Genomic DNA, 22,538 nt, shown 5'->3' with positions numbered 1-22,538 from the left:
TTCCCGGCTGCCGGGGCGAGGCGGATGGTGGGAGGCTGCTGCTGCTTTTCATGGAGACCCCCCCTCTCCCACCCCCGGCCTCTGAGGGCAGCCCAGCACCCTGGGGATGGGCACGGGAGGGGGGAACTGGCGCAGGCTGAGGCAAGGGAGGTGCTCCCCGATGCCAGGGCACGGGGTGACCGTAGTCTCCCACAGCAGAGCGAGGGCCGGTGTTGGGATGACAGGCAGGGTGAGGAAGAGTTGGGACTCCGAAAAAAGGCAAGGAAGGGAAACTTTGCCTGCACAGAAGCCACCCTGAGTGGCGTTCCTGGGCAAGGAAGCGCCGTCTCCCCTGGTTTCCAGGATTGCACCTCCCGGCTGGCGGAGCCATAGAGGGTGAGGGGCTGTGCACCCCCTCTCAGGGCTCTCCTCTCCACTCCTGTGTGTCCTTGTCCTCCCAGGGCTGTCACAGGCGGCGGCGGAGCCCTGAGCCAAGCTGGGTGGGAAGATGGCCGAGAAGCTGGTGGCTGGGGACCTGTTCCTGAGGAAGACCCGGGAATCGGTGTCATCCCTGGACTCAGACAAGCTGGCACCCATCTCGCCCGAGGCGGGCGGTGAGGAGTCTTCTGACAGTGAGGGCGAGCAGGAGGACAGTTCCCACAAACTCATCCGGAAGGTGTCCACCTCGGGGCAGATGAGGAGCAAGGTCAGGGGCGCGGGGGCCTGGGGCGAGGGGCTGGCTGGCGCGGGGTCCCTGCTGAGAAGGGGCGGGGGGGGCGGTGTTTGCCCGCTCTGGGGTGTAAATCAGTGCCAGGCACTTGCTGCTTGCAGACCCAACTCAGCCAGTGCCCAGGTCAGTGCCAGGAGGGGTCCGCACCCCTGTGCCCTGCAGAAGGGCACAGGCAAAGGTGCATACCCCATGGTGGCAGGGTCAGCATTGGTCCCGTGGGACTGTGGAGCACAGATTTTACCCCACCATTCGGGGACAGGGTCTCTCCCATGCCTGGACCCCCCTCCCCAATTGCCTTCATCCCGTGTTTGTATTCCCTGGGGTCCTCCCACCTGCCCCTGGGGAAAGGGGAATCTTTCGGGAAGGCTTTGCCCCACAGATGCTCTGGGGGTGAGATTTAGGGTCATCGTGGTGCTGTAGGCTCCTGGGATACCGCACCCCACTGCAGGCAGCTTGTGTGTGGGGCCTGGTGGGCAGCAAAATGGAGCCAGCATCTTTCCCAGCGCCCCAGATTAATTTGGCTGTGCCAGCTCCCCTGCAGGCCCCACTCCCGCAGCCTTCCCTAGATCCAGTCCTCCCTGGTGGTTTGCTGGGTGGATGGGGACACTTTTGAGGTTGTATGTGACGCTTTTGCCTCCCAGCTGTTGGCAGGAGGGCAGCTTGTGTGTGTATGTGCGCAGCTTGCTCAGAGGAAGCTATTTTGGTAGGACCTATAAAAACACGGGATGCGGTTCCTTCTGGCCAAATAGGAGTGGGTGGCCATAGGTGTCCTAGGTGGGGACAGTGAAATGGCCAGGCACCTCCTGCCTGAAGTGCAGGGAGAAATAACCTGGGCTGAACAGCCACGTGGAAAGCAGGGAGAGGAGGAGATTTTGGGTGGCGGGGGGGCATTTTGGGGAGGGGGGATTCAGGCACGACGTGGGGCGACCTGCCGAGTGAGCAGTCCCTTTGCATCCACCTCCTGGCTGCGGGAAGGAGGCGGTGGTGTGAGTCAAGGCGGTGCCTGCAGTGCCAGGGGGCACTCGGGGGCTGCTGCACTGGGGGGTGTGTGTGTGGGGGATCCTCGCCCTGGGGCTGTGCCAGAAATCCCCCCCACAGCCGGCTTCCAGCCCCAGCGACCCCTCGGCAGGGGTTTGGTGGCCGTGCCACCCCGCAGAGGGGTACAGCTGAGAAAACACCGCGGGGGGATGCAGTTGGGGAGCAGGGGGGTGCCCCCAGGGTCTGGCATTGGGTGCCGTGGGCACGGAGGGAGGCAGCGGGCGTGGGGCGGTGTGCCGGGTCTGGTGGCAGCTCGGGGCTCCTCAGGGCTGGGGTGAGTTCCCCTCCTGCTGGCCCAGTCCTGGCTCTTGTGCCAAGCCTGGCACACTGGCACGAGGGGGGGCAAAGGGCGTTTGCCCAGGGGTGCGGAAGTCGCATGCTCTCAACCCGGCACCATGGGGTTTTTCCACTTGGCAGGAGACATTTCCAGGGCAGGTGGCGCTGGGGGGGTCTTGCCAAGTCCCTCTGGCTGCTCAAGGAACGTGCCTCAGTTTCCCCTTCTTTGGAGCAGGCTGGCACCTCCTCTGCCCGCTCCAACCTTGCTGCCAGGTGGGTGCCATGGGCTGTGCTGGGGTGCAGGGTGCTGCGCGGGGGGCACGGTGGGAAGCCAGCTTGGTGGGTGGGGTCCTGGGGATGCTTAGCGCTGTGTGTGAGCCCTCAGCACCCTCCGGGAGGGGCGGCAGCAGCCACTGGAGTTTGCCACACAGCATTTACTGTGCTGAAGGGGTTTGCCGTGCTGTGGAGCATGGGGGGTATCGCAGGGAGTCGTCAATGCCAGGAAACCCGAGAGAAAAGGGTGGATGGCTGGGCTGTGCCCATGTCCTGCAGCAGCAGCACAGGGACACAAGCATGCCCCGAGGCCCCAGCCGAGGTGTCAAAGCCTGTCTAGGCTCTCTGGCTGACAGGCTACGCGTGGGGAAAGGCTGAGCTGCCAGCTCCCTGCCTGCCACAGCCACTGCCTGCATCCTGCCCGGCATCGGCAATTAGCCATGCAGGAGGTGATGCCGCTAAGCGTGCCGGAGGAGGTGGGTGTCTTAATGGATGGGCAGGTGGAAGGGACGCAGCTGGGTTAATGGCCCATGGAGTGGGGAGAGAGGAGGAGAGATGGGTGAGTGCGGGGCAGGGCTGGTGCTGGAGGGGGCTGAGGTCAAGCTGTGCGTGCATTCCTCTCCCCAAATGTAAGCGTTTTCAGTGTCACAGTTCAGGGTGTTCCCTGAGGATTCCTTTGCCTTGGTCTGGATGGGCAGGACCATGCTTTCCACCCTGGCTCCTTGCTGGATGGGTTCCTTTCTTCCCTACGGAGATAAGGATTTTGGGATGCGATTGCTGCTGCCACCCAGGTCAGGCTGTCCGGAGCTCATAGCTGTGCCGCAGCACGTGTGCTGCCCGTCCCTCTGGCCACGGCCACAGCTGCAGCCAGAGGGACAGGCAGCACGTGTGCCACGGCAGGCACCTTTCCGAGCCACTTTGACACCCCTGTGCACCCATGTGGGTTTGGGATGGCGGGGGGAACCATCGCCTGCATGCCAGAGAGCGGGGCAGGTACCTAATTAGCATACAGGTAATAAGTAAGGGAGAGTCTAGTGCCAGGGCTGCAGTTCCTGAGAAATAACTGGGTTAGCGGTGGTGGGGGGCAGGTTGGCCTGTTTTTTGGCCATCGGTGGTGTTTGGGGTGCTGGAGGGGGTCCGTAGGAGCTGCCATGTTGGGGAGCTGGGAAGGGTCGGGACTTCTACCCCACTGCCCGCCCACACTGACTGGGGGGACCCTGGTCCCTGGTGATGGGAGCGAGCAGCTTCCCCCACGCCAGGGTGTTGTCCAGCGCAACGGGGACCGAAGTGGGTGAGGATCATTTCGGGCTCTGCTGAATCCTTCCTGATAGCTACTCCCCTTTACCAGTGCCCCCCAAAATGCCTGTTCCCCCATCCCCTCCTCAAACCTCCCCATCAGTCACGTATCCCCACTCCACACCCCCAGCTTGGCTTTCTCTGGGCTGTAATTGCCAGGGTGCCCCGCGGGGCACTTTGTGCCGGCTTCTGTGCGGAGGCGATGAGGCCATTGTGCTTGGTGACAATGACAGCTGCCAAGCACAGGTGCCCCCGCCGGGCTGAATGGCCCCAGGATGGATGGGGTCTTGCTGCCGTCCCCTCCTCCTCCTCCTCCTCCTCCTCCTCCTCCTCCTCCTCCTCCTCCTCCTCCTCCTCCTCCTCCTCACCTCGGCGGGGGGCTGCCGGTTGCCTGCACCAGATTTTGGAGTGCAAGAGCGGGGCGGGGGCGATACTGTGCTGCACCCCAGCACTGGTCCCCTTAGGGCTGGGCATGGAGGGAAGGGGCAATGGGGAAAGAGGGAGTGCTGGCTCTGGGGTGCATCGAGACATTTGAGGTGCTGGCAAACAGGGGTGGGGGGACACATCCTACCCGCGTGGGCTGGCGCTGCCTCGGCATGGGCTCTCTTGGCAGCTGAGCGGAGGCAGGGAGCAATCCGGCAGCTCTGCTCGGTTTGGCTCTGGCTGCAAGGAGCTGCAGTGAGTGACTGGTCCCGGGGTGCTTACACCAGAGCTGGGGGGCTGCAGGGCACCAAGGGGGGCATGGCGGGGTGCATGCCAGGGATAGGAGCATTGTCCATGAGGTGGGCACAATGTGCACTGCCATGGCAGGCAGGGGCATGGCTTATCTGCTGTTTAGAAAGGGGGATCATGTTCCCAAATTCCTGATGTTGGGGTATGTCGCAGCTGCTCGGTGGGGCTGGGGGACCTGCCAGCATCCCCTGGAGGACTGGGGGATGTCAGTGGGTTTATTGGTATCCCAAGGGATGAGTTCTCCTGGTCCTTGCTGGAGGCACTGGGCACCCCGCAGGCTCAGGGTGCCCCAGGGATGGGCGAGCAGTGCCTGTGGATGTAGGGGTGTTGGGGCACCTGCGGGAGGCCTGGTAGGGTGGTGGTGCAGAGCCAGGCTGTGAGGAGGGCTGCCCGCCAAGGGCCAGATCCTGGCCAAAAGACGAGGAAAGCAAGGTAGGGCCCCTGGGGCCAGACCTGGAAACCTCCTTCCTGCAGTGGGAGGGTGGCACGTGGCTCCCGGGCAGTGCATCCTCCTGGCTTGACACTGGTGAGGGACTCGAGCATCTCTCGTATGTGGAGAGGCTGGGAGAGCTGGGGCTGTTCAGCGTGGAGGGGCGGCTGGGGCTGGGGGGTCCTTAGCAATGTGGATAGATATGTGAAGGGGAGGGTGCAGCAAAGAGGGAACCGGGCTCTTTTCAGTGGCGTCTGTCGGTGGGACAACGGGCACAGATGAAAAAGTAGGAAATTGCATCTGAACACAAGAAAACACTTTTTCTACTGTGAGATTGGTCAAATGCTGGCATGGGCTGCCCGGAGAGGCTGTGGAGTCTCCATCTGTGGAGATGTTCAGAATCCACAGGTTGAGTATCTCTGTGATCCTGGGCAGCTTCAGGTGACCTGTCCTGGTCTCCACCCCAGAGCTCCCTGCCAGCCCCAGCCAAGCCACAGCCAGCCAACACCAAAGCCCATCTCCACCCCAGCCGTGCTCCGCATTGCTCCCAGCCTGGTGGCACATAGCCTGCCAGGGGCGGGCGAGGGGACTGGATGGTCACTGGGTCACCCCCCACAGTGGGACTGTGCCACACAAGGCACAGTGATGCTGCCTGGGACCATCCCTGTTGAGGAGGCTGCAGCAGGGCAGGGGAGGCTGGGCTTGCCCTCGTTAATCAGGGCTCACGGAGCCGGTGCCTGGGGTGTAAAGATAGCCCCAGTGTCACCAGCCGGATGTTTGTGAGGTTTCTCAGATGTGCTGCCCTCTTCACACTCACATTTTCCATTATGCAAGTGCTGTTCTTGCCCGTCAGCAGCTGGGCAGGGTGGGAGAGCTACGGCGGTGTCCACCGGTACCCAGGCATGAGGGGCAGGGGGGGACCGGCACAGGGAGGGATGCCTGCCGTCCGGGTGCTTGGGGACAGATGTGGCTTTAGATAGGGAAGCATGAGCTCATTTCTAAAAAGCAGCTGAAGGTCATGACTGCTGGAGGATGAGGTATAGGGGGGATTGCCCCTCTTCTGGGGGCTCCTTCCCTTACTCCTCTCCTCCCCGTTAATCCTTCATTCCCTTTCAATGGCCTGAGTGGTGCCTTGTGGCATCATGTAATGGCATGTCAGGACCGGTGCTGGAATCTCCTTTCAAGTATCCTCCCAGCACTGGGAAGGGGGATTTGGGGTCCTGCAATGGCAGCAGGCTACATCCTCTGGTAGCATGGATGCAGTTGAGCCTGTGGGGCTGTGGCATCCCCTGGGCACCGAGCCACCCGGCTGCCCAGTCCCGGAAGAGGTCTGCCGTGTCGCAAAGCCTGATAAGGTTTCCAACCGACTCTAGCCCAGCAGATGCTGGTAGCCTCACGGCCGGGCTGTTTGCAGGTCTGCTGGCTCTCCCTTGCTGTCCTGGCATCTGCTGGCTCAGGAGGGGGATGAGGTCTGACCTGACCAGACCCTGGCACGTGCCTACTGGGCTGTTGTGTTTGGAGGAGGGCGGCTGCCCGGGATGATGCTGTTGCAATGCAGGTTGGTGCATTGGTGGGTGCTGGGTCCCCTCTCCTCCTCGCCGGGCAAGGCATTGTGTCGCCACGGGGCCAAGCAGATCCCATCAGGAGTGGTGTAGGGCTGCAAGCTGGGTGGGCAGCCAGTGTGGTGCCCACCAGCCATATGAGCCAGCATTCCTGATTAACTCAGCCTTCCTGGCTCTTCTCCGGCAGCTCCTTTGCTGTCCAAGCTGATCCTAGCAGGAAAACCCTCCCACCCCAGCTGTGGTCAAACCTGGCTGTGCTATGGGCTCTTCCCGGGGATGGCGGTGGCAGAGCTGGGAGAGTGGTGTGGGGGTTCAAAGCAGCATCCCAGGGCTCTGCCTTAGGGCCGAGGGAAGAGCCGGCATTTTGGGTTGCACCCTGGCCTGGAAGAAGCCCTGCTGGGGTATGGTCCTGGAGGGAGGTGAGTTCCCCTGGGCTGCGCTTCAAGCCCCCTTGCCTGTGCCGAGCACACCGCCAGCCTGCAACTTGATGGCCTCTGGGGACCAGCGCGGTCCTGGTGGGGTACATTGCCTATGGCTGGCCATCTTCCCAGGGCTATTTTTAGCTGTGTACCCACGAAGGCCCCACTGCCACTTGCCCTCTGCCAGCTGTGGCTGAGCCGGAGGTGGCAGTTTCTGCACAGACCCCGTGTGGTTTCGTTCTTGCCTTCACCTCCCCACCCTGTGTCTCCAGGACCACCCCCCCGGTGCCGGGCACATCCTAGGTGCTACTGAGCCCCCCGGGCTGGAGAGAGCAGGGAGGGTACCCGAGATGGGGCAGGGGGAGGGCTGGGGCAGAGCCCCGCAGAGGGGAGCCAGCCTCTGGCTGGTGGCCGGGCAGGTTGCACATTGCTCTGGGCATCGGCATGCCGTGTTGCCGCCTCTGTTGCTGGGACGGAGCCAGCGCTGGCTCCGCTGTGGCTCCCTGCAGTGCTGGCTGGGGCTTGCCAGCCAGAGAAGCTGTAGTTGGGGTGAGCGGAAGGGCTAGGGCTTGGTTCGGGGTGTGGGTGGCACCCCGTGCTCGCGGCTGTGCAGCAGCCAGCACAGAGCTCCCACCCCAGTGTCCGGGGGCTGTCAGTGTCCCCGAAAACTCTCCGGGAGGAAGAGGCAGCCCCTGCCCTGTGCTGTGGGTGCACGGCTCCTGCTCCTGGGAGCCATAGGGTACGTAATAGCCACTTGCTGTAGGGGGTTGTATTATTGTAGTGACCCTGGAGCCCTGCTTGGGGCTGTGGGGGAGCCAGCATGGCAGGGGTGATGCCACCCCAGCTTGTCCCGCCCGCCACTCGCCCTGAGTGCCGGCCTCTGCCCTCCCCACCCCTTTCCTGTTTGTGAAGGGGAAGCGATGGGCTCGCTCGACGCTGCCCGCTGCAGCGCAACTTCCCACTGCGTGGCCAGGTCTGCTGGTGGCCTTGGCCATCACATGCCTCCCAGGTCTCCTCGTGTCCCTAGTACCAAAAGCAGGGGTCCAAAACTGCTGAGCCACTGGGGAAGCTGCTCCGGGCACAGGGCGGCACCGAGTGCTCCTGGCTGAGACCCATGGACAAAAAATCGGGTGTGTGTGGGTGACTCGCCCCAGTAAGACCCTCAAAGAGCCCTCCTGCACCCGAGGCAGAGTGACTTGTGTCCCTGTCCAGGCAGCGTGGCATGGCTGGGCTCCATGGCTCGTTTCAGAGATGGGACCTGCCTCATTTTCCCCAGGGAGGGGGCTGGCTGGCTGGCCCCACACTGGCAACACTGGTGCTGGCTGAACCTGTGCCCCGTCATGTCAGCGTGGGGAGTGATGGAGCCTGGACGCGCAGCTGCAGGCGTAAGGGGTTGTGCGGCAAGATGCTGTGCATGGTGGAGCAGAGGGCTTGGGCTTTGCTGCCGTGCCTGGGGCACCCTGGGCATGTTTTGGGGAGCACCCAAGGGTAGATGTGGGGAGAGGTGTCCCCCAAGCTTTTCTGCACCAGCTTTGCCACCCCATGCTGGGATGCTGGTGACTAATTAGTCTGCACTGGGGGGAAACCCAGGCATGCCTTCCCATAGCCACGGCACTGCGGGTGTCATAAAACTCTTATGGGTGTCATTGTGGAGGTGGTGGGGGCTCTGCCTTTCGGGCTGTGCCCTAGCCTGGGGCTGGCACAGTGCTGGCAGCTGCGTCACCGACCCCAGAGTGGCCAGGACTGTGATGTCCTGGGGCTGGGTGATTCCTTGTTGCCACTGGCTGCCAGGAGAAATTGCTGCAGCAGCCGCAGCAGCGCAGCTGGGGGTGTTTCAGCTCCGGCCCCCTCGCAGGAGGGGATGCTGTCCCCTCAGGCAGCCTTCCTGGCCGTATCCTGCCACCAACGTGGTCCTGGAGCCAGGCAGAACTGAGCGCCTGTGTCCCGCTGCAGCGCTGGCTCCAGCCCCTGCTGTGATAGCCCTGAGCCACTGCCATGGACCTGCTGCCTCTTCTTCCTTCTCCTTGTCATCGTGTTCTCCTGCTTCTCACCATCACGGGCTCCCACACGCAGCTCCTTGCCATCACATGCTGTCTTTCCTTTGCAGCAAAAGCAATGATTGCAGCAAACCCAGAGCCTGTGCCTGCGTCCGCTGCATGCAAACAGGTGTGGTGGAAGCGGCGTTCGTGGCTGGACCCCACCTGGCCGTGGCAGGACCCTGCCCTGTCCCTTCCTGGCATGGGGCAGGGACCGCTAGGGTGCATGGCTTGTATGTGGAGTTGGGGGTCACAGCTGGACTCCCCTGAAAGGCTGCATTCCCTTTGCTGGCTGTGTCGCAGGCTGGGCTCAGGGCAGCTCTGGGCTCACCATCTCCTCTGTGCTCTCGCAGCCGAGTCACCAGGGAGGGGACGCGGTGGGTCCCTAGGTGCTGGCACTGGGACACTAGGGCAGTTTGAACCTGCACTGACACTCACAGGCAGCATGGGGACCAACCACAGCCAAACCCTGCGCCAGCCCTGGGGGGAGCAAAGCGTTGATAGGGAGTGATAAAGGCTTAAAATACTCCTTTCCGAACTTGGGGCTGCAAGCTGGAAGAGAGCCGGGGACACCCCGGTGCATGCCCTGGGGGGCTTGGGGACGGGTCAGTCATTTGGGGGAGTTGAGGCTTGGGGAGAACCCCAAGCAGGGTTTTGGCTTCTTTGTGACCTTGGAGGCTCCTGCTTCTCCTGGTGCTCCGGCCATCTTTTTCGGGGCAGTGGGTTAATGCCGAGGCCAGGGACCGGTGTGTTTGCAGGCTGGCAAGCGCCTGAGTGCCGCCTCTTGCAGCACAGGGGCTGGGCGCAGCCCCAGCGCCGCGGTTCTCTCAGATGCCCTTGGTGCCCAGTGCTAAATCACCGTTAAATGTTGTTGTGCTGGGATCTGATAGAACCGCTGTTGTGGCTAATTGCAGACAAGCAGCTGAATGGGGCTGCCGATGGTGTTTAAAGAAGATACAATCAAAGATTAGGCAGTGCCACAGCATCTCTGCCACCCTCCTCGGCACAGGCTTGTAGCCGCGTTGCAAACGCTAGTTAATTGAGCCTTGTAAACACCACTGGGAGGAGGGTAAATATTGGCAGGTGGTGTGGATCGGGGAGGGCAGAGGACAGGCGGCCAGGCTGCAGGGATGTGCTGCGCTGCAAGGGGATGCTGTGCCTGCTGCGGGCTGCCCTCCGCCTCAGGTTGTCCCCTCCGGGGGCTGTGGGTGCCAGGCAGGGCTGGCTGCATCCCGGCCGTCTGCTCGCCAACCTAGCAAAGAGGCTGGGCCTGCAGTGCCCAGGTAGTGCCACGTCCAAGACACAGTCCTCGTGGCTCTGGGGCATTGGTGTCTCCTCCAAGGGAGCTCTCCCAGCTCCAGCTCTGCCCTTGGCTCTCTTGGGTGCTGCTCTGGGGATGGGAAGGAGGCAACCGGCAGCGGTGGTTCTGTGTGCCTGGAGACCTCCAGCCGCCGGCACTGCCATGCCCAGCAGCATCCCCCTGAATCACATACAGTGCCCAATGCCCAGGGTGTGGTGGGCAATGGACATAATTTACCCTGCTACATCCAGCACAGTGTGAACCCCAGAATGTTCCATCTGTGCTCTGGGCACCACTTAGCTCCTGGGGACCCAGGGACCGGTGTCACCGGAGGGGAAGGGGTGGCTTTGGGGGTCCTGGGGGCTGCGGGAGCTCATGACCCTGTGGTCTCTGCAGAAGAGCGTGAAGGAGGGGCTGTTGCTGAAGCAGACGAGCTCCTTCCAGAGGTGGAAGAGGCGATACTTCAAGCTGCGGGGCAGGACACTCTATTACGCCAAGGATGCCAAGGTAGGCTGGGGGGGTGCTTCCAGCATGCTCAGCTGGGGGTGCTTGAGTCTGCAAGCCCGGGAAGGAGCCCAAAATCCCTGCCTGGTGGACTGGGGCTCCGGTTTCTCCCACGCAGTCCCTGATCTTCGACGAGGTGGACCTGTCCGATGCCAGTGTGGCCGAGACCAGCACCAAGAACATCAACAACAGTTTCACGGTGAGGGAGGTGCAGGGCTACCTGCTGTGCCCCTCCACCTCAGACCCTTGGGGGGAGGCACCACAGACCCCTCCCCACAGAGCTGTGGGGCACCTTGCAGCATGGCCTTGTGCTGCTGGAGGTGGCACCAGTGGCAGTGTGCCAGGGTTTGCTGGGGGCTGCTCTCCTGGGGGGCTGGCTGGCCACGCGGTGGCCTTGCAAGGGGACACAGGGATGGTGGCTGTTGCAGGTGATCACGCCATTCCGGAAGCTCATCCTATGTGCAGAGAACCGGAAAGAGATGGAGGACTGGATCAGTGCCCTGAAATCTGTCCAGAAGTGGGAGATCCATGAGGTGACGTGGGCCGGGGGCTGTGTGGGTGCTCGTCTGCGAGTGGGTACCCTTCAGGAGCCAGGGGTGCCTTTGGCTGCTGGACAGGAGCTGCTTCCCTTGGTGCAGCCCTGTGGGGAGGACAGGAGCCAGGAGTGGGGCTGGGGGGACTCAGGAGGGCTAGGAGGGAGGGAGTGCCAGCTGGGGGTCCCAGGGGACTGACCGGGCAGCGCTGTGCCCTCCAGCAGACCACACAGTTCAACATGGAGCACTTCTCGGGCATGCACAACTGGTACGCCTGCTCCCATGCACGCCCCACCTTCTGCAATGTGTGCCGCGAAGCCCTCCCGGGGGTCACCTCCCATGGCCTCTCCTGCGAAGGTCAGTGCTGGGGTCCTGCTGGGGGGTGGGCTGGGGCTGGGACCAGGGCAGGGGACCCTCTCTGAGGCTGGCCTGGAGCAGGAGCGTTGCAGGGTGATGCCCACCGGCTGCCAGGACAGCACCGTCAGCAGCCGTGGAGGGGTTGGGAACCAGGGGTCCGCATCCCATGGGGACCATCCCTGCTCCTCACCTGCTCACCCCTGTGCAGTCTGCAAGTTCAAGGCGCACAAGCGCTGTGCCGTCAGAGCCACCAACAACTGCAAGTGGACAACCCTGGCCTCCATCGGCACCGAAATCATTGAGGACGAGGATGGGGTAAGCAGGGGAGTCCCCATGGGGGATCCTGGCAGGACAGAGCCACCAGCAGAGCTGGCCTTGCTGTGTCCAAATGAGAAGCAGGGGGGACCCTGGCACCCAGCTGTCCCCTGCACTGTATGGCCTCTGGGCTTGGCTCTGCAGGGACATGGCTTGGGGACACCTCCTCTGCCACCTGGCCTCAGGATCCCTATTGCTCTCCAAGTTGGGCCACCCCCAAACGTTTGCTGGGGACATCCCTGCCCTGCCCCACGCGCTGGCGGCTGCAAGGGGCCAGGCAGGCAGGGTCGAGGGGGCACGGGAGGCGTCCCAGGGTTGTCTTGCCCTGCTGTGGGGCATCATCCCCTGCCCACCTCTTCCGTGGTGCCTGGGAAAGGGGGTGGCCCACGTCACTGTCCTTCAAGTGCGTGGGGGCAGCAGGGGTGATGTGGCGTTGGTGACTTCCCCTTTCCGCAGGTGGCCATGCCCCACCAATGGCTGGAGGGGAACCTGCCCGTCAGCGCACGCTGCGCTGTCTGCGACCGGACCTGCGGCAGTGTCCGGAGGCTGCAGGACTGGCGGTGTCTCTGGTGCAAGGCCATTGTAAGGATGTGTCAGTCCCTGTCCCCTCCACCATGGCACAGACAGCACTGCCCCTCCTGGGTGCATGGCTGGGGAAACTGAGGCTGGGGGCTTTGGTGCTGCGTCCCCTAGCTTTGCTTATGCGCTTTTCCCTGTGTCCTCAGGTTCACAGTGCCTGCAAGGAGCTCTTTGGCAAGAGGTGTCCCCTGGGCCAGTACAAAGTGTCCATCATCCCACCGACCGCCTTGAACAGCATCGATTCAGATGGTGAGTCACGGAGGGGACAGGGCTGGGCTGAGGGTGGAGGGGACAGCCTGTTTGGGACAGGGCTCTGAGCTCTCTGAGCTCCTCTGCAGGCTTTGACTTGTGGCACTGTGCACGCTTTCCTGTGGAGCACCAGGAACACTACCATCAGTAGGCTCCAGAGTCAATGCCCCTCCCTGCCACACCCTTGGTTGAAGGCTGCTTGTTGCCTTGCGCTCTGCCCCAGGGCTGTGCCGGTGCCATGCTTTGGGGTGGCACTTCTTCCCTGCATGTGGCTTCGGTTGCTCCTGCCAGGCTGCCTCTCATGGTGGCCCTGGTCATGGTCCGTGCTGGGGTCAGCAGCGCCAGCCCTCAACCCTGAAGTGGGGTGCCCCTTGTTGCACCCCAATGGTTCAGCACCTTGCAGGACAGGATGAGGCCCTTGCTTGGGTTATTTCTCAGTGTCTGAAACTTGGATGGTTTTCTGGTAGTGCGGAGCACAGCTTCCCCCCAGCGCGGGTGGCTGCAGGGCACTGGGGGGAGAAGCAATGTGCGGCCCTGCGGGAACCCCCCCCCCCCATCTCCCTCACCCTCTCCGGAGGGGCCCAGCTGGCCTCAGCCAAGCAAAATCTGTTCTTCTCCTCCGGATATTTCTTTCCTTGTTCTTTAATGATTTTCAGCGCTCGGCTCAGCTAGTGGCTCATCTGCTTCTCATTACTCATCAGGATGCTGTCAGGGTAACCATCACGCGGCTTCTCCTCCGGCTTCAGAGCCGCGGCTGCTCGCGGCTGGCTCCCCAGTAGCGTCTCTGCCCTGTCCCTCTCGCGGCAGCCCAGTCAACCAAGGCCGGCACGGCTGCGGGGCTGGCAACTGTGACTGCTGCCGAGCCCGACTGGGCTCTGCTGCCGCAGGGAGCAGCCCGGCAAGGCCTCAGTCCCCCTCCTCCTGCTGCGCTGTGCCCCCCTGGCATACGGGTGCCGCTGGCAGCGGGCTCTTCCGCAGCAGCCCACGCTCTGACTCAGCAGCCCCCAGTGTTTTCCTTTGCCGATACACTCTGCTCGGCTGGGTTGGGAGCGGAGATCGAGCGATGCCCGGGCTGGGCGGCGGTGGGCTGTGGGGATGCCGCTCCCTGTGCGGTGGAGGCACCGGGGCTCCCGGTTGCATGCCGCAGGGCTCTGGGTGCAATGGCTGTGGGGCCGGTGCCAGCGGCAGTGAGGGCTGATGCTTTCTCTGCCGCAGCATCGCCCGGTCTGCCAAGGGAAGGAACTAGCAGGCACTGGCCTGTGGCCTGGGATGGCCAAGATGTGCCTGAGGCGGGTGTGGGCTGCGGGCCAGCTATCGATCCTCCTCTGCCCTGGGCACGTTTCATTCCCCATCTCATTTCTTTAAAAGCACGGTGCCGGCTGCCAAGCCTCCCGAGGCTTCTGCGTCATTCACACCCACCCCACCAGAGCCCTGGTAGGAGCAGGCAGCAGCGCTGGGGGTGACAGTACAGACCCCTGGGGCTGCGGCTGGTCCCCTGTGGCCGTGCCGGCTGCCAGTGCCACCCCCGGGAGCACCCCCAGGTGGGAGTGTGCCTTGTTCCCACATGGTTTTGCTGGGTTGGTCCCAGCTGGGCTGTTGACACAGTGAGGAACCGACCCTCCTGTGCGTCCACCACCACTGCTCCTTTCGGAGTGGCAGCCCGGGGACGTGAGTCAGCTCGGTGACACACTTTGTGCCTGCAGGGACAGTGATGGAGCAGGAACCTGACTTGGATCTGCCCTAGTGCTAGCCTTGCCCATCCCGATCCCCATCCCACCCCATCCCCATTCCCATCCCCACTGCCATCTTTTACTCTTCCTCCCACCTCTCACCATCCCCTGGGCACCCTGATCACTGTGCCTCCTGCCTGGCCCCAGCACCCTGCGGGTCGGGCACAGCACAGTCCAGGTATCCACATGGCTTCTGCTCTCCTAAGGTGTCTCCATCAGTGTCCTTGGGGGGTGGGAGCTAGTGCTGGGGCCTCATGCGCTTGGGCTCGATGCAGGTTTCTGGAAGGCCACCTGCCCATCGACCTGCTCCAGCCCTCTCCTGGCCTTCGTCAACTCCAAGAGTGGGGACAATCAGGGTGTCAAGTTTCTGCGCAAGTTCAAACAGTTCCTCAACCCGGCTCAAGTCTTCGACCTCATGAACGGGGGCCCACACCTGGGGTAAGCACTGGCCTGGCCCCCCCGGGGTGGCCCAAGCAGGGTCCCAGCGGGTGCCTGGCACAGCCCCCAGCCCCTCTCTCCTGTCCCCTTGCCAGGCTGCGCCTCTTCCAGAAGTTCTCCACCTTCCGGATCCTGGTGTGCGGAGGGGACGGCAGCGTGGGCTGGGTGCTCTCCGAGATCGACGCCCTTGGCCTCCACAAGCAGGTGAGTGGGGGTGCTTGGCATCACCAGCGCGGGCCAGCACTGTCCCCAGCGCCAGCACCCACTGCAGCTGGGACCCCCCCCGTGTACCCCAGGGTGCTGCGAGTGATTGGCACAGCGGGGTTGGGGGTGTCACGGGTGCCCTCAGGGGCTGCTCCGAGCGCTTCCCGCCCTGTCCCTCTCCCGTAGTGCCAGCTGGGAGTCCTGCCCCTGGGGACCGGCAATGACCTGGCACGGGTGCTGGGCTGGGGCAGCCTGTGCGACGATGACACCCAGCTGCTGCAGATCCTGGAGAAGCTGGAAAGGGCCACCACCAAGATGCTGGACCGGTGAGCGTGGTGCAGGGCACGTGCCTCTCTGCTCCCCCCCGGCCTCAGCACCTCTCAGGCAGCCTGTCCTTGTCCCCTGCCCACATGTCCCTGTCCTGGGGTGCCAGGAGGTGGCAGGCAGATGTGGTCTCTGCTTGGCAGGTGGAGCGTGCTGACCTACGAGGCCCCCAAGCAGTCCCCCCCGGCCCTCAAGGAGGAGGAGAATGGGGACTCCAACATCCAGGTGGGCACCACTGGGGACCGAGGGCTTGAGATGGGGCAGGGCACACTGGGGGGGGCAGGTCCCCCACCACCCCATCAGCACACAGAGGGGGATAGCACAGGGAGAGGTCATGCCAGGGGTCCCTGGGGCCTGGGGCTGTGAGGGGGCTGGCAGCCAGCTGCATGCGATGAAATGAGTCTGGTAGGTCTCAGCCTGGCATGTGCACTTGGGAGCAGGCCAGCAGGGTGAGGTGGGGCTGGCCTGCTACCGGCAGGCTCTTTTGGATTCTTCCGTGTGCTCCCCCTCAACCCCTTGCCTCATTTTCCCTCCTGCTGTGGCTGAGCATTCTCTCTGCCCGGAGATGTGGGCATGGCCGCCCTCAGGGCTGGGAGAATCAGCTAAGGAGGGATGTTCATCCCTGGTCCAGGGCTGGCCGGGCAAGGCTCCATCCTGGAGCGGGGCGCCCTGCAGGGTGTCATGGCTCCAGCTGTCCCCCCTGTCCCCCCTCCAGGCCCAGATCTCCCACTACGCTGACTCTGTTGCCTTTCACCTGGCCAAGATCCTGGAGTCGGACAAGCACTCTGTGGTGATCTCATCTGCAAAGTAAGAAGGGGCCTGGTGATGGGGGCACGGGAGCCCCCCTGCCAGGCGGGGGGCATGTCCCCAGGGGTGCTGAGCCCCCTCAGGCCAGACTGTTCCCTGTCTGGCCACCAGCATCTGCCGGCTGTGCTGGTGCCTGGCAAATAACCCTGGCACTGCCCCTCCGGTGCAGGGGGGTGTTATCCCAGCAGCCCCCCCCGGCTGGCATCTGTGCCCAGCTGGTCATGCCGTGCCCCTCTCCATCCACCTGCTGCTTCTCTCGGCAGGTTCCTCTGCGGCACTGTCAATGACTTCGTGGCTGAAGTCGGCCGGGCTTACAAGAGGGCAACAGAGAACAAGCAGGAGGCTGAGCTGATGGCACGGAAAGTGGGTTGCAGGGGGAGCTGGAAAGCTGGGGCGTGCTGGGTGGCACAGCCCCTGGGCAGTGGAGGGGCTGGCGGGGTCTGGTCAGGTGGCCCGTGCCCTTCCTGTGGATGCATCAGGGTGCGCTGTACTTGGGGTGCCAAGGCACTCGGGATGTCCTGGCGAGCATGGGGTATTCAGGCGCCTGGGGTCCCTGGGCAAACACGGGGTGTCTAGGCACGCGGGGTTACCAGTCAAGCATGGAGTGCCTAGGCAGAGATGGGGGTGCCCTCATGCTTGGGATGCCCAGGTGCTACAGGTGCCCAGGCAAGCACCCAGCACTGGTGGTGGGCAGCAGCTTGTGCCAGGGTGCTGAATGTGGTGGGCGTCCCACAGTGTGCCATGCTGAACGAAAAGCTGGACTCGCTGGTACGGGAGCTGAATGAGGAGGCTCAGGCCATCGTGGTCCCTGAGGGAATGGCGCAGGCCACCCCTGCCGACACCAAGGACCAGGAGAACGGAGGCAGCTTCAACCCCAGCCCCATGCCTCGCATCTTCAAATCCAAGGAGCAGCTCATGCTGCGGGCAAACAGCCTGAAGAAAGCCCTGCGGCAAATCATTGAGCAGGCGGAGAAAGGTGAGGGGGTGGCAGGGGCTGGCAGCTTGCATGGCACTGCAGCAGCCTGGCACAGGCTGCAGAGCCACCACAGCTTGGTGCTGGACCTGTGCCTTGGTTTCCCCATCTGAAATCTTGGGGTGGCAGCAGTGCTGTGCAATCCAAGGGCATCAGCCCTTCTCTGATGCTTGGTGTGGCTGAGGGAGGTCCCCACTGCGGGGCAGAGGTGCCACCCTGGGCCCTGCCTGGCACTAGCCCATAAGGCTGACCCGGGGAGGGGGCACAGGGCCATGCTGCCCAGGACTCGCTGTCACACCCCTCTTTGCATCCAGCTGTGGATGAGCAGAACAAGCAGACCCAAGCCTACCGGGGCAATGTGGGCCCCAGCAAGAAGGACAGCTCAGAGGAGCTCAACAAGGAGGATGAAAGGCTCAGTAAGATGCCAGTGGGGCACGTGGCTTTTTGGGAGGCATGGGGGTGAGCTGTGGGATGGGCTCAGGGTAAAAGTCAGTTCAGCAGCTACCTCCTCTCCCCCTCGGCCAGGCTCCCGGCGGGAGACGGTGACCTCCGCGTCTTCTCCCATCATCCTGGACCGGCCGGACACCTTTGGCAGCTTGCAGTTCCCCGAAGACCCCAGTGCCCTGTGAGTCTGAGGTCCTGCCCACCCTGGGGCCCCTGGCCCACCCTTGCTGCCCATCATGGAGTGGGAGCAGAGCTGAGACCACGCTGCCTCTTGGAGATGGCCGCTGGGGGATCCTCTGCCCACCAGTGTGGCATTGCTGGTGCCCAGCCCTCCCTGGCCTGGTGGTGCCCATGCCGGGGAAGCCTGCATGTGCCTGGTGCAGGATCTCTTGCTGCCAGCCCCTTGGCCAGCACCGTGGTCATGCTGGGAGCCCAGGGCTCCCCCCCAGCCCAGTGCAGGCAGGTCCTTGGTGCGCCGCGGGTGTCCCACCATGGGGACCGAGGGGGCTCCAGCCATCCCTGCTGACTTGGGTCAGGCTTCCCAGTGCCAACACCTCTGGGAGCTCACACCGCAGCTTCGGCAGATTTTATACCCCGTCACCTGCTGTCAGCCCAGCGGTTGCCCGTGTGCAGCTGCCTCCCAACTTGCCTGCCCTGTCTGCTGCTTTCAGCCACTTCTCGGAGAAATGTGTCATGAATAACTACTTCGGCATTGGCCTGGATGCGAAGATCTCCCTGGAGTTCAACAACAAACGGGATGAGCACCCCAAGAAGTGCAGGTTGGCTGAAACCCCCCAGATTCCTCTGGGAAAAACACATACAGTCCCCCCCCCGGCTCTCTGATGCCTGCACCAGGAGGGACCGTCAGGATGCCGGGAGCCATGGGGTCGGCTCAGGGCTGCCGTGTCTGGCTGGGGACCCCTTCCTGCGGCAGGTTTTCCACCTGCACCCAGTGCCGTGGTGCTGGGGTGAGCACCCCTGGGTGGGCAGCAGATTGCAAACACCCCTGGGAAGGGGGAGGGCTGCTGCAAGGCTCCGGCTGCTGATGCCCCCCCCAGGTGTGTGAACGGGCACAGGAGAGCTTGGTGGGATTTTCCCACTCTGCACTTGGGTAGAGGAGACATTGCCCTGCTGCCGTGGAAGGGTGCACATTTGGGTGCCATGTGCTGCAGCCTGCATCTTGTAGGGGGCAGCGGACAGCCCCCCGCCCCCCCCGTTCTGGGAGTGGGGAAACTAAGGCAGACGCAGGGCCAGCAGTCCAGGCTGACTGGTTCAGCCCAGTGGCCCCGGGGAGGGCACAGAGCCTGCGGCAGGTGGGGGGGAGGAGCCCACAGCCTCTCTCACCCGGCCCGCTTTGCCTTGCAGCAGCCGCACCAAGAACATGATGTGGTATGGGGTGCTGGGCACAAAGGAGCTCCTGCAGCGTACCTACAAGAACCTGGAGCAACGGGTGCAGCTGGAGGTATGGGGCTGGGGGGAAGAGGGATGGGACGGGGGGGTGGCGGCATGGCAGCCCCCCAGGCTCAGCCCTCTCTTGCAGTGTGATGGGGTGCCCATCTCACTGCCCAGCCTGCAGGGCATCGCTGTCCTCAACATCCCCAGCTACGCCGGGGGCATCAACTTCTGGGGAGGCACCAAGGAGGACAATGTGAGTGCCAGCGTCGTGGGCTGGGGAGGGGGGCACGATGTCCTTCCCACTGTCCCAGGGAACCTGGGAGCCCTTGGGCAGGGCTATAGCTGTCCCTGCCTTGGGCACACACAGGGCAAAAAGCTGGGTCCCAAAACGAGCCAGGTTTGGGGGGGTTTCACTTGTACTGGTCCTCTACAGAACTTTGGGGCTCCATCCTTTGATGACAAGAAGCTGGAGGTGGTGGCTGTCTTCGGCAGCATCCAGATGGCCGTGTCGCGGGTCATCAACCTCCAGCACCATCGTATTGCGCAGGTAGGGACAAGGGACCCTGCGGGACCCTGCGTGGTGCTGGAAAGCTTTTGGGGCACCAGCGGAGCCTGGGGCGGCGCAGCTCAGCCAGGCTGCTGGCTGGCACCGGCATGGCGCTGGGAGACTTTTCAGCCCTGGCACAGCGGCTGAAGCCAGTGGCGCGGTGCCAGCCACGATGCCAACCCCAGGCTGTCCACCCCACAGTGCCGTGTGGTGAAGATCACCATCCGGGGGGACGAGGGCGTTCCTGTGCAGGTGGATGGAGAAGCCTGGATCCAGCCGCCCGGCGTCATCAAAATCCAGCACAAGAACCGAGCCCAGATGCTGACAAGGGACCGGGTGAGCTCGGGGTTGCACAGCCCATGCAGTGGGGCTGTGCTGGGGCATGTGAGGTGTGACAGGCTGAGGGGGGGGCCATCTCTGTCCCCCACAGGCATTTGAAAGCACCCTCAAGTCCTGGGAAGACAAGCAGAAGGGGGAGAGCTACCGAGCTGCCTCCCGGCCACGGCTCAGCTCCCAGCAGTCCATGGAGTACCTGACCGAGGAGGAGAGCAGCCTCTTGCAGCAGGTCTCGCAGGTTGCCGAGACCCTCATTGCCAGGTCAGGCTGCGGGATGGGGTGGGCACAGGGAGGTGGGGGAGCTTCACTGTGGCCACCCAGAGCTACGGGGGTTTCCTAGTCCTGTGCTGCCTGTCCAGCTCGGGGGAGCCCCGGCAGCTCCAGCCCCTCTCGTCCGCAGGATCCACGAGGCAGCCAAGGCTCACAAAGCCGTGGAGCAGGAGCTGGCGCACGCTGTCAACACCAGCTCCCTGGCGCTGAGCGAAGCCCTCTCCAACAAAGCCGCTGGCAACGCGGAGGTGAGCTAGGGCTGGGGATGCAAGGCAACCTTCACCCGGCTGCCCTGGGGCCCTGCCGCTCAAGGGGTCACCCCTCTATGCCCCCAGTTTCTCAGCAGGAATGCAGCTGTGGAGGTGGTGCTGAGTATCAAGGAGCTGTACACCGAGACCAGGGCATTCCTGGAAGGGAAGGCGGTGAGTGGGAGCTGGAGAGCACCCCAAGCCCCGCAACGGAGGGGCCGTGCCCTTGGCCGACACCTCTGGGGGTGGCAGCAGGGCTGGGGATGGTCCCTGTCCCCCACAGGTGGACTCACCGCAGGAGGAGGAGGCCCTGCACCGCCCCCTGAGTGTCCTGGGCCAGGAGCTGCAGAGGCTGCTGGACATCCACTGGCTGGGGCCTATTGCCCACCCCGCTGAGGAGGTGGGTGCACAGGGACTAGGGGTGGGGTATAGCCCAGGGGGTCTGTAGCACCCCACTCAGCCTGGCTTCTTGCAGGAAAGCGCCGGCAGCGCCAACAAGGGCAGCTTCAAGCTTCGCCTCAACATCCCCAAGCCCAGGAAGGACAAGGACAAGGTGCAAAAGCAGAAGACCAACAGTGTGCTCCCAGGTAAAGCAGGCAGCACGCCAGGGAGGGAGACAGGCACAGCCCACACTGGTAGGGACCCCCATGTGCCTCCTGTCCTGGGCATGCTGTGGAGGGACCCTCTGGGAGGGTGACAGGGCATGTCCTGGCTGCCTAGGGATGTTACCTTAGAGCTTAATTTTTCTGCTAACGGACATGTGGAGCCCCTCAGCTCTGTAACTCCACCACTACTGCAAGGGGGAGAAGGGGGCTATGGTACAATTCAGCCCTTCAGGTAAGTCCCTGCCCCAGGGCTGGGGGTCTTGTCAAGGGGGAGAAGCTCAGATGCTCCATAAGTAAGCTAAGGAGAGGAGAAACCTCTCCAGCCTGAGCCTGCTGTGGCCTCTGGCCCTGCCAGAGCTGGGCGGGGGGGAGGACACTGGCTGCAGCCTGCCTACCACTGCTACCTTCCCTGCTGCATCTGGCTGCCTCTGCAGGGGCCCTGTCCACCTCTGTGGTTTTCCTCCCTGCTAGCAGACAAGTGGAGCTCCGAGGAGGTGGCCGCTTGGCTGGAAGCACTCGGTTTAGGGGAGTACAGAGACATTTTTGTCCGGCATGACATCCAGGGCTCTGAGTTGATCCTGCTGGAGAGGAGAGACCTGAAGGTACAACCCCCTTTGTGCCCCCTAAGGGACCCCCAGCCCTGGGGAGCATGGTGTCCTCCACCCCTCCTCTCCCCATTCCTCAGGGTGGCAGGGGGGAAAAGCAAGGCAGGTCCTGACCCTGCACCAAGCCCCAGCCCTGCAGGGCTAAGCTTGCACTGCTTGCTTAGCTTGCACACAGGGGCAGGAAGCAGGGGAGGGGGTTGGCCCTGGCTGCCCGGCTTGGAAGGCTCAGTGCACCTGCCCAAAGCAGGATCAACAGCACCATGCCCTCTCCTGCACCCAGGCATGGGGACATACTTGCGAGAGGACAGAGGGCTCCTAGCAAGGAGCATGCTCCGACAGAGAGAGCACGGGGAGCTGGGCTTTACAGCCTTGTCCTCCACCCTGTGGCTTCCCTGCCAGCAAAAGCCAAGGAGGGCTGGCCCCCTACGAGCATGTCAGCTCCCCTCTCTCCTTCCTGCAGGACCTGGGGATCACCAAAGTAGGCCACATGAAAAGAATCCTCCAGGCCATTAAGGAGCTCAGCAACCCACCCTAGGCCGGCAGCAGGGCAGCAGCCCAGCCCACTGTGCTAGGTGCTGCCCCTAGGGACCAAGGGTCAGGCAGGGGGGCTCCACAGGTCCCCGCCATGCCCTATGTGTGTGGATCCCCCCTGCTTGCCTTGCTTTGTCTGTTTGTCCTCCGGTGTGCCTGGAGCTGCTGCTTCTCCCTGAGCCTGTGGGGCTGGAAACACTAAAGCAGAGGTCAAGCCCCATGGGCAATGTGGCCTGACCCCCAGTCCAGCCCAGAGCTGGGTCACTACAGGAGCTTGGGCTGCTATATGTGCACCCAAGCTGGGGCCAAAGCAAAGATCCCCCTTCCCCACATGGGTATTTAAGCTATGTAAATATTTGGAGAGAAGATACTCATTGCTGCTGCTTGTGTAGTCTCATTGGTGCGGGGAGGGTGATGGGGTGCGGGGAGGGTGATGGGGTGCGGGGAGGGTGATGGGGTGCGGGGAGGGTGAT

The 22,538-nt window shown here is 63.4% G+C and overlaps 1 protein-coding gene across 1 annotated transcript; it reads left to right on the top strand.

Moving 5' to 3' along the window:
• Positions 1-487: 487 nt before the first annotated feature.
• On the top strand, positions 488-22,069 carry LOC132318133 (diacylglycerol kinase delta-like). The gene is made up of 29 exons (XM_059824312.1): positions 488-685; positions 10,468-10,578; positions 10,694-10,774; positions 11,004-11,108; positions 11,333-11,465; positions 11,674-11,780; positions 12,237-12,362; positions 12,506-12,608; positions 14,614-14,776; positions 14,872-14,980; positions 15,167-15,306; positions 15,448-15,529; positions 16,020-16,111; positions 16,375-16,474; positions 16,847-17,087; positions 17,399-17,500; positions 17,610-17,709; positions 18,200-18,307; positions 18,894-18,990; positions 19,069-19,176; positions 19,357-19,470; positions 19,672-19,806; positions 19,901-20,067; positions 20,207-20,324; positions 20,412-20,498; positions 20,608-20,724; positions 20,800-20,916; positions 21,364-21,531; positions 21,995-22,069. Exons 1-29 carry the CDS (start codon positions 488-490, stop codon positions 22,067-22,069), a joined length of 3,504 nt encoding a protein of 1,167 aa, XP_059680295.1.
• The last annotated feature ends 469 nt before the right edge of the window (positions 22,070-22,538 follow it).

The sequence above is a fragment of the Gavia stellata genome, chromosome 14 (assembly GCF_030936135.1).
Source record: "Gavia stellata isolate bGavSte3 chromosome 14, bGavSte3.hap2, whole genome shotgun sequence".
Lineage (NCBI taxonomy): Eukaryota > Metazoa > Chordata > Aves > Gaviiformes > Gaviidae > Gavia > Gavia stellata.
This window is presented reverse-complemented; position numbering and strand designations above follow the sequence as displayed.

What these genes read in the sequence shown, in the direction of transcription:
- LOC132318133 (XM_059824312.1), top strand. Translation starts at nt 488, where the DNA reads ATGGCCGAGAAGCTGGTGGCTGGGGACCTGTTCCTGAGGAAGACCCGG. An exon ending in ACATCAACAACAGTTTCACG is followed by an intron (nt 10,775 to 11,003) that starts GTGAGGGAGGTG and finishes TGGCTGTTGCAG; the next exon opens with GTGATCACGCCATTCCGGAA. An exon ending in CTGAGCTGATGGCACGGAAA is followed by an intron (nt 16,475 to 16,846) that starts GTGGGTTGCAGG and finishes GGCGTCCCACAG; the next exon opens with TGTGCCATGCTGAACGAAAA.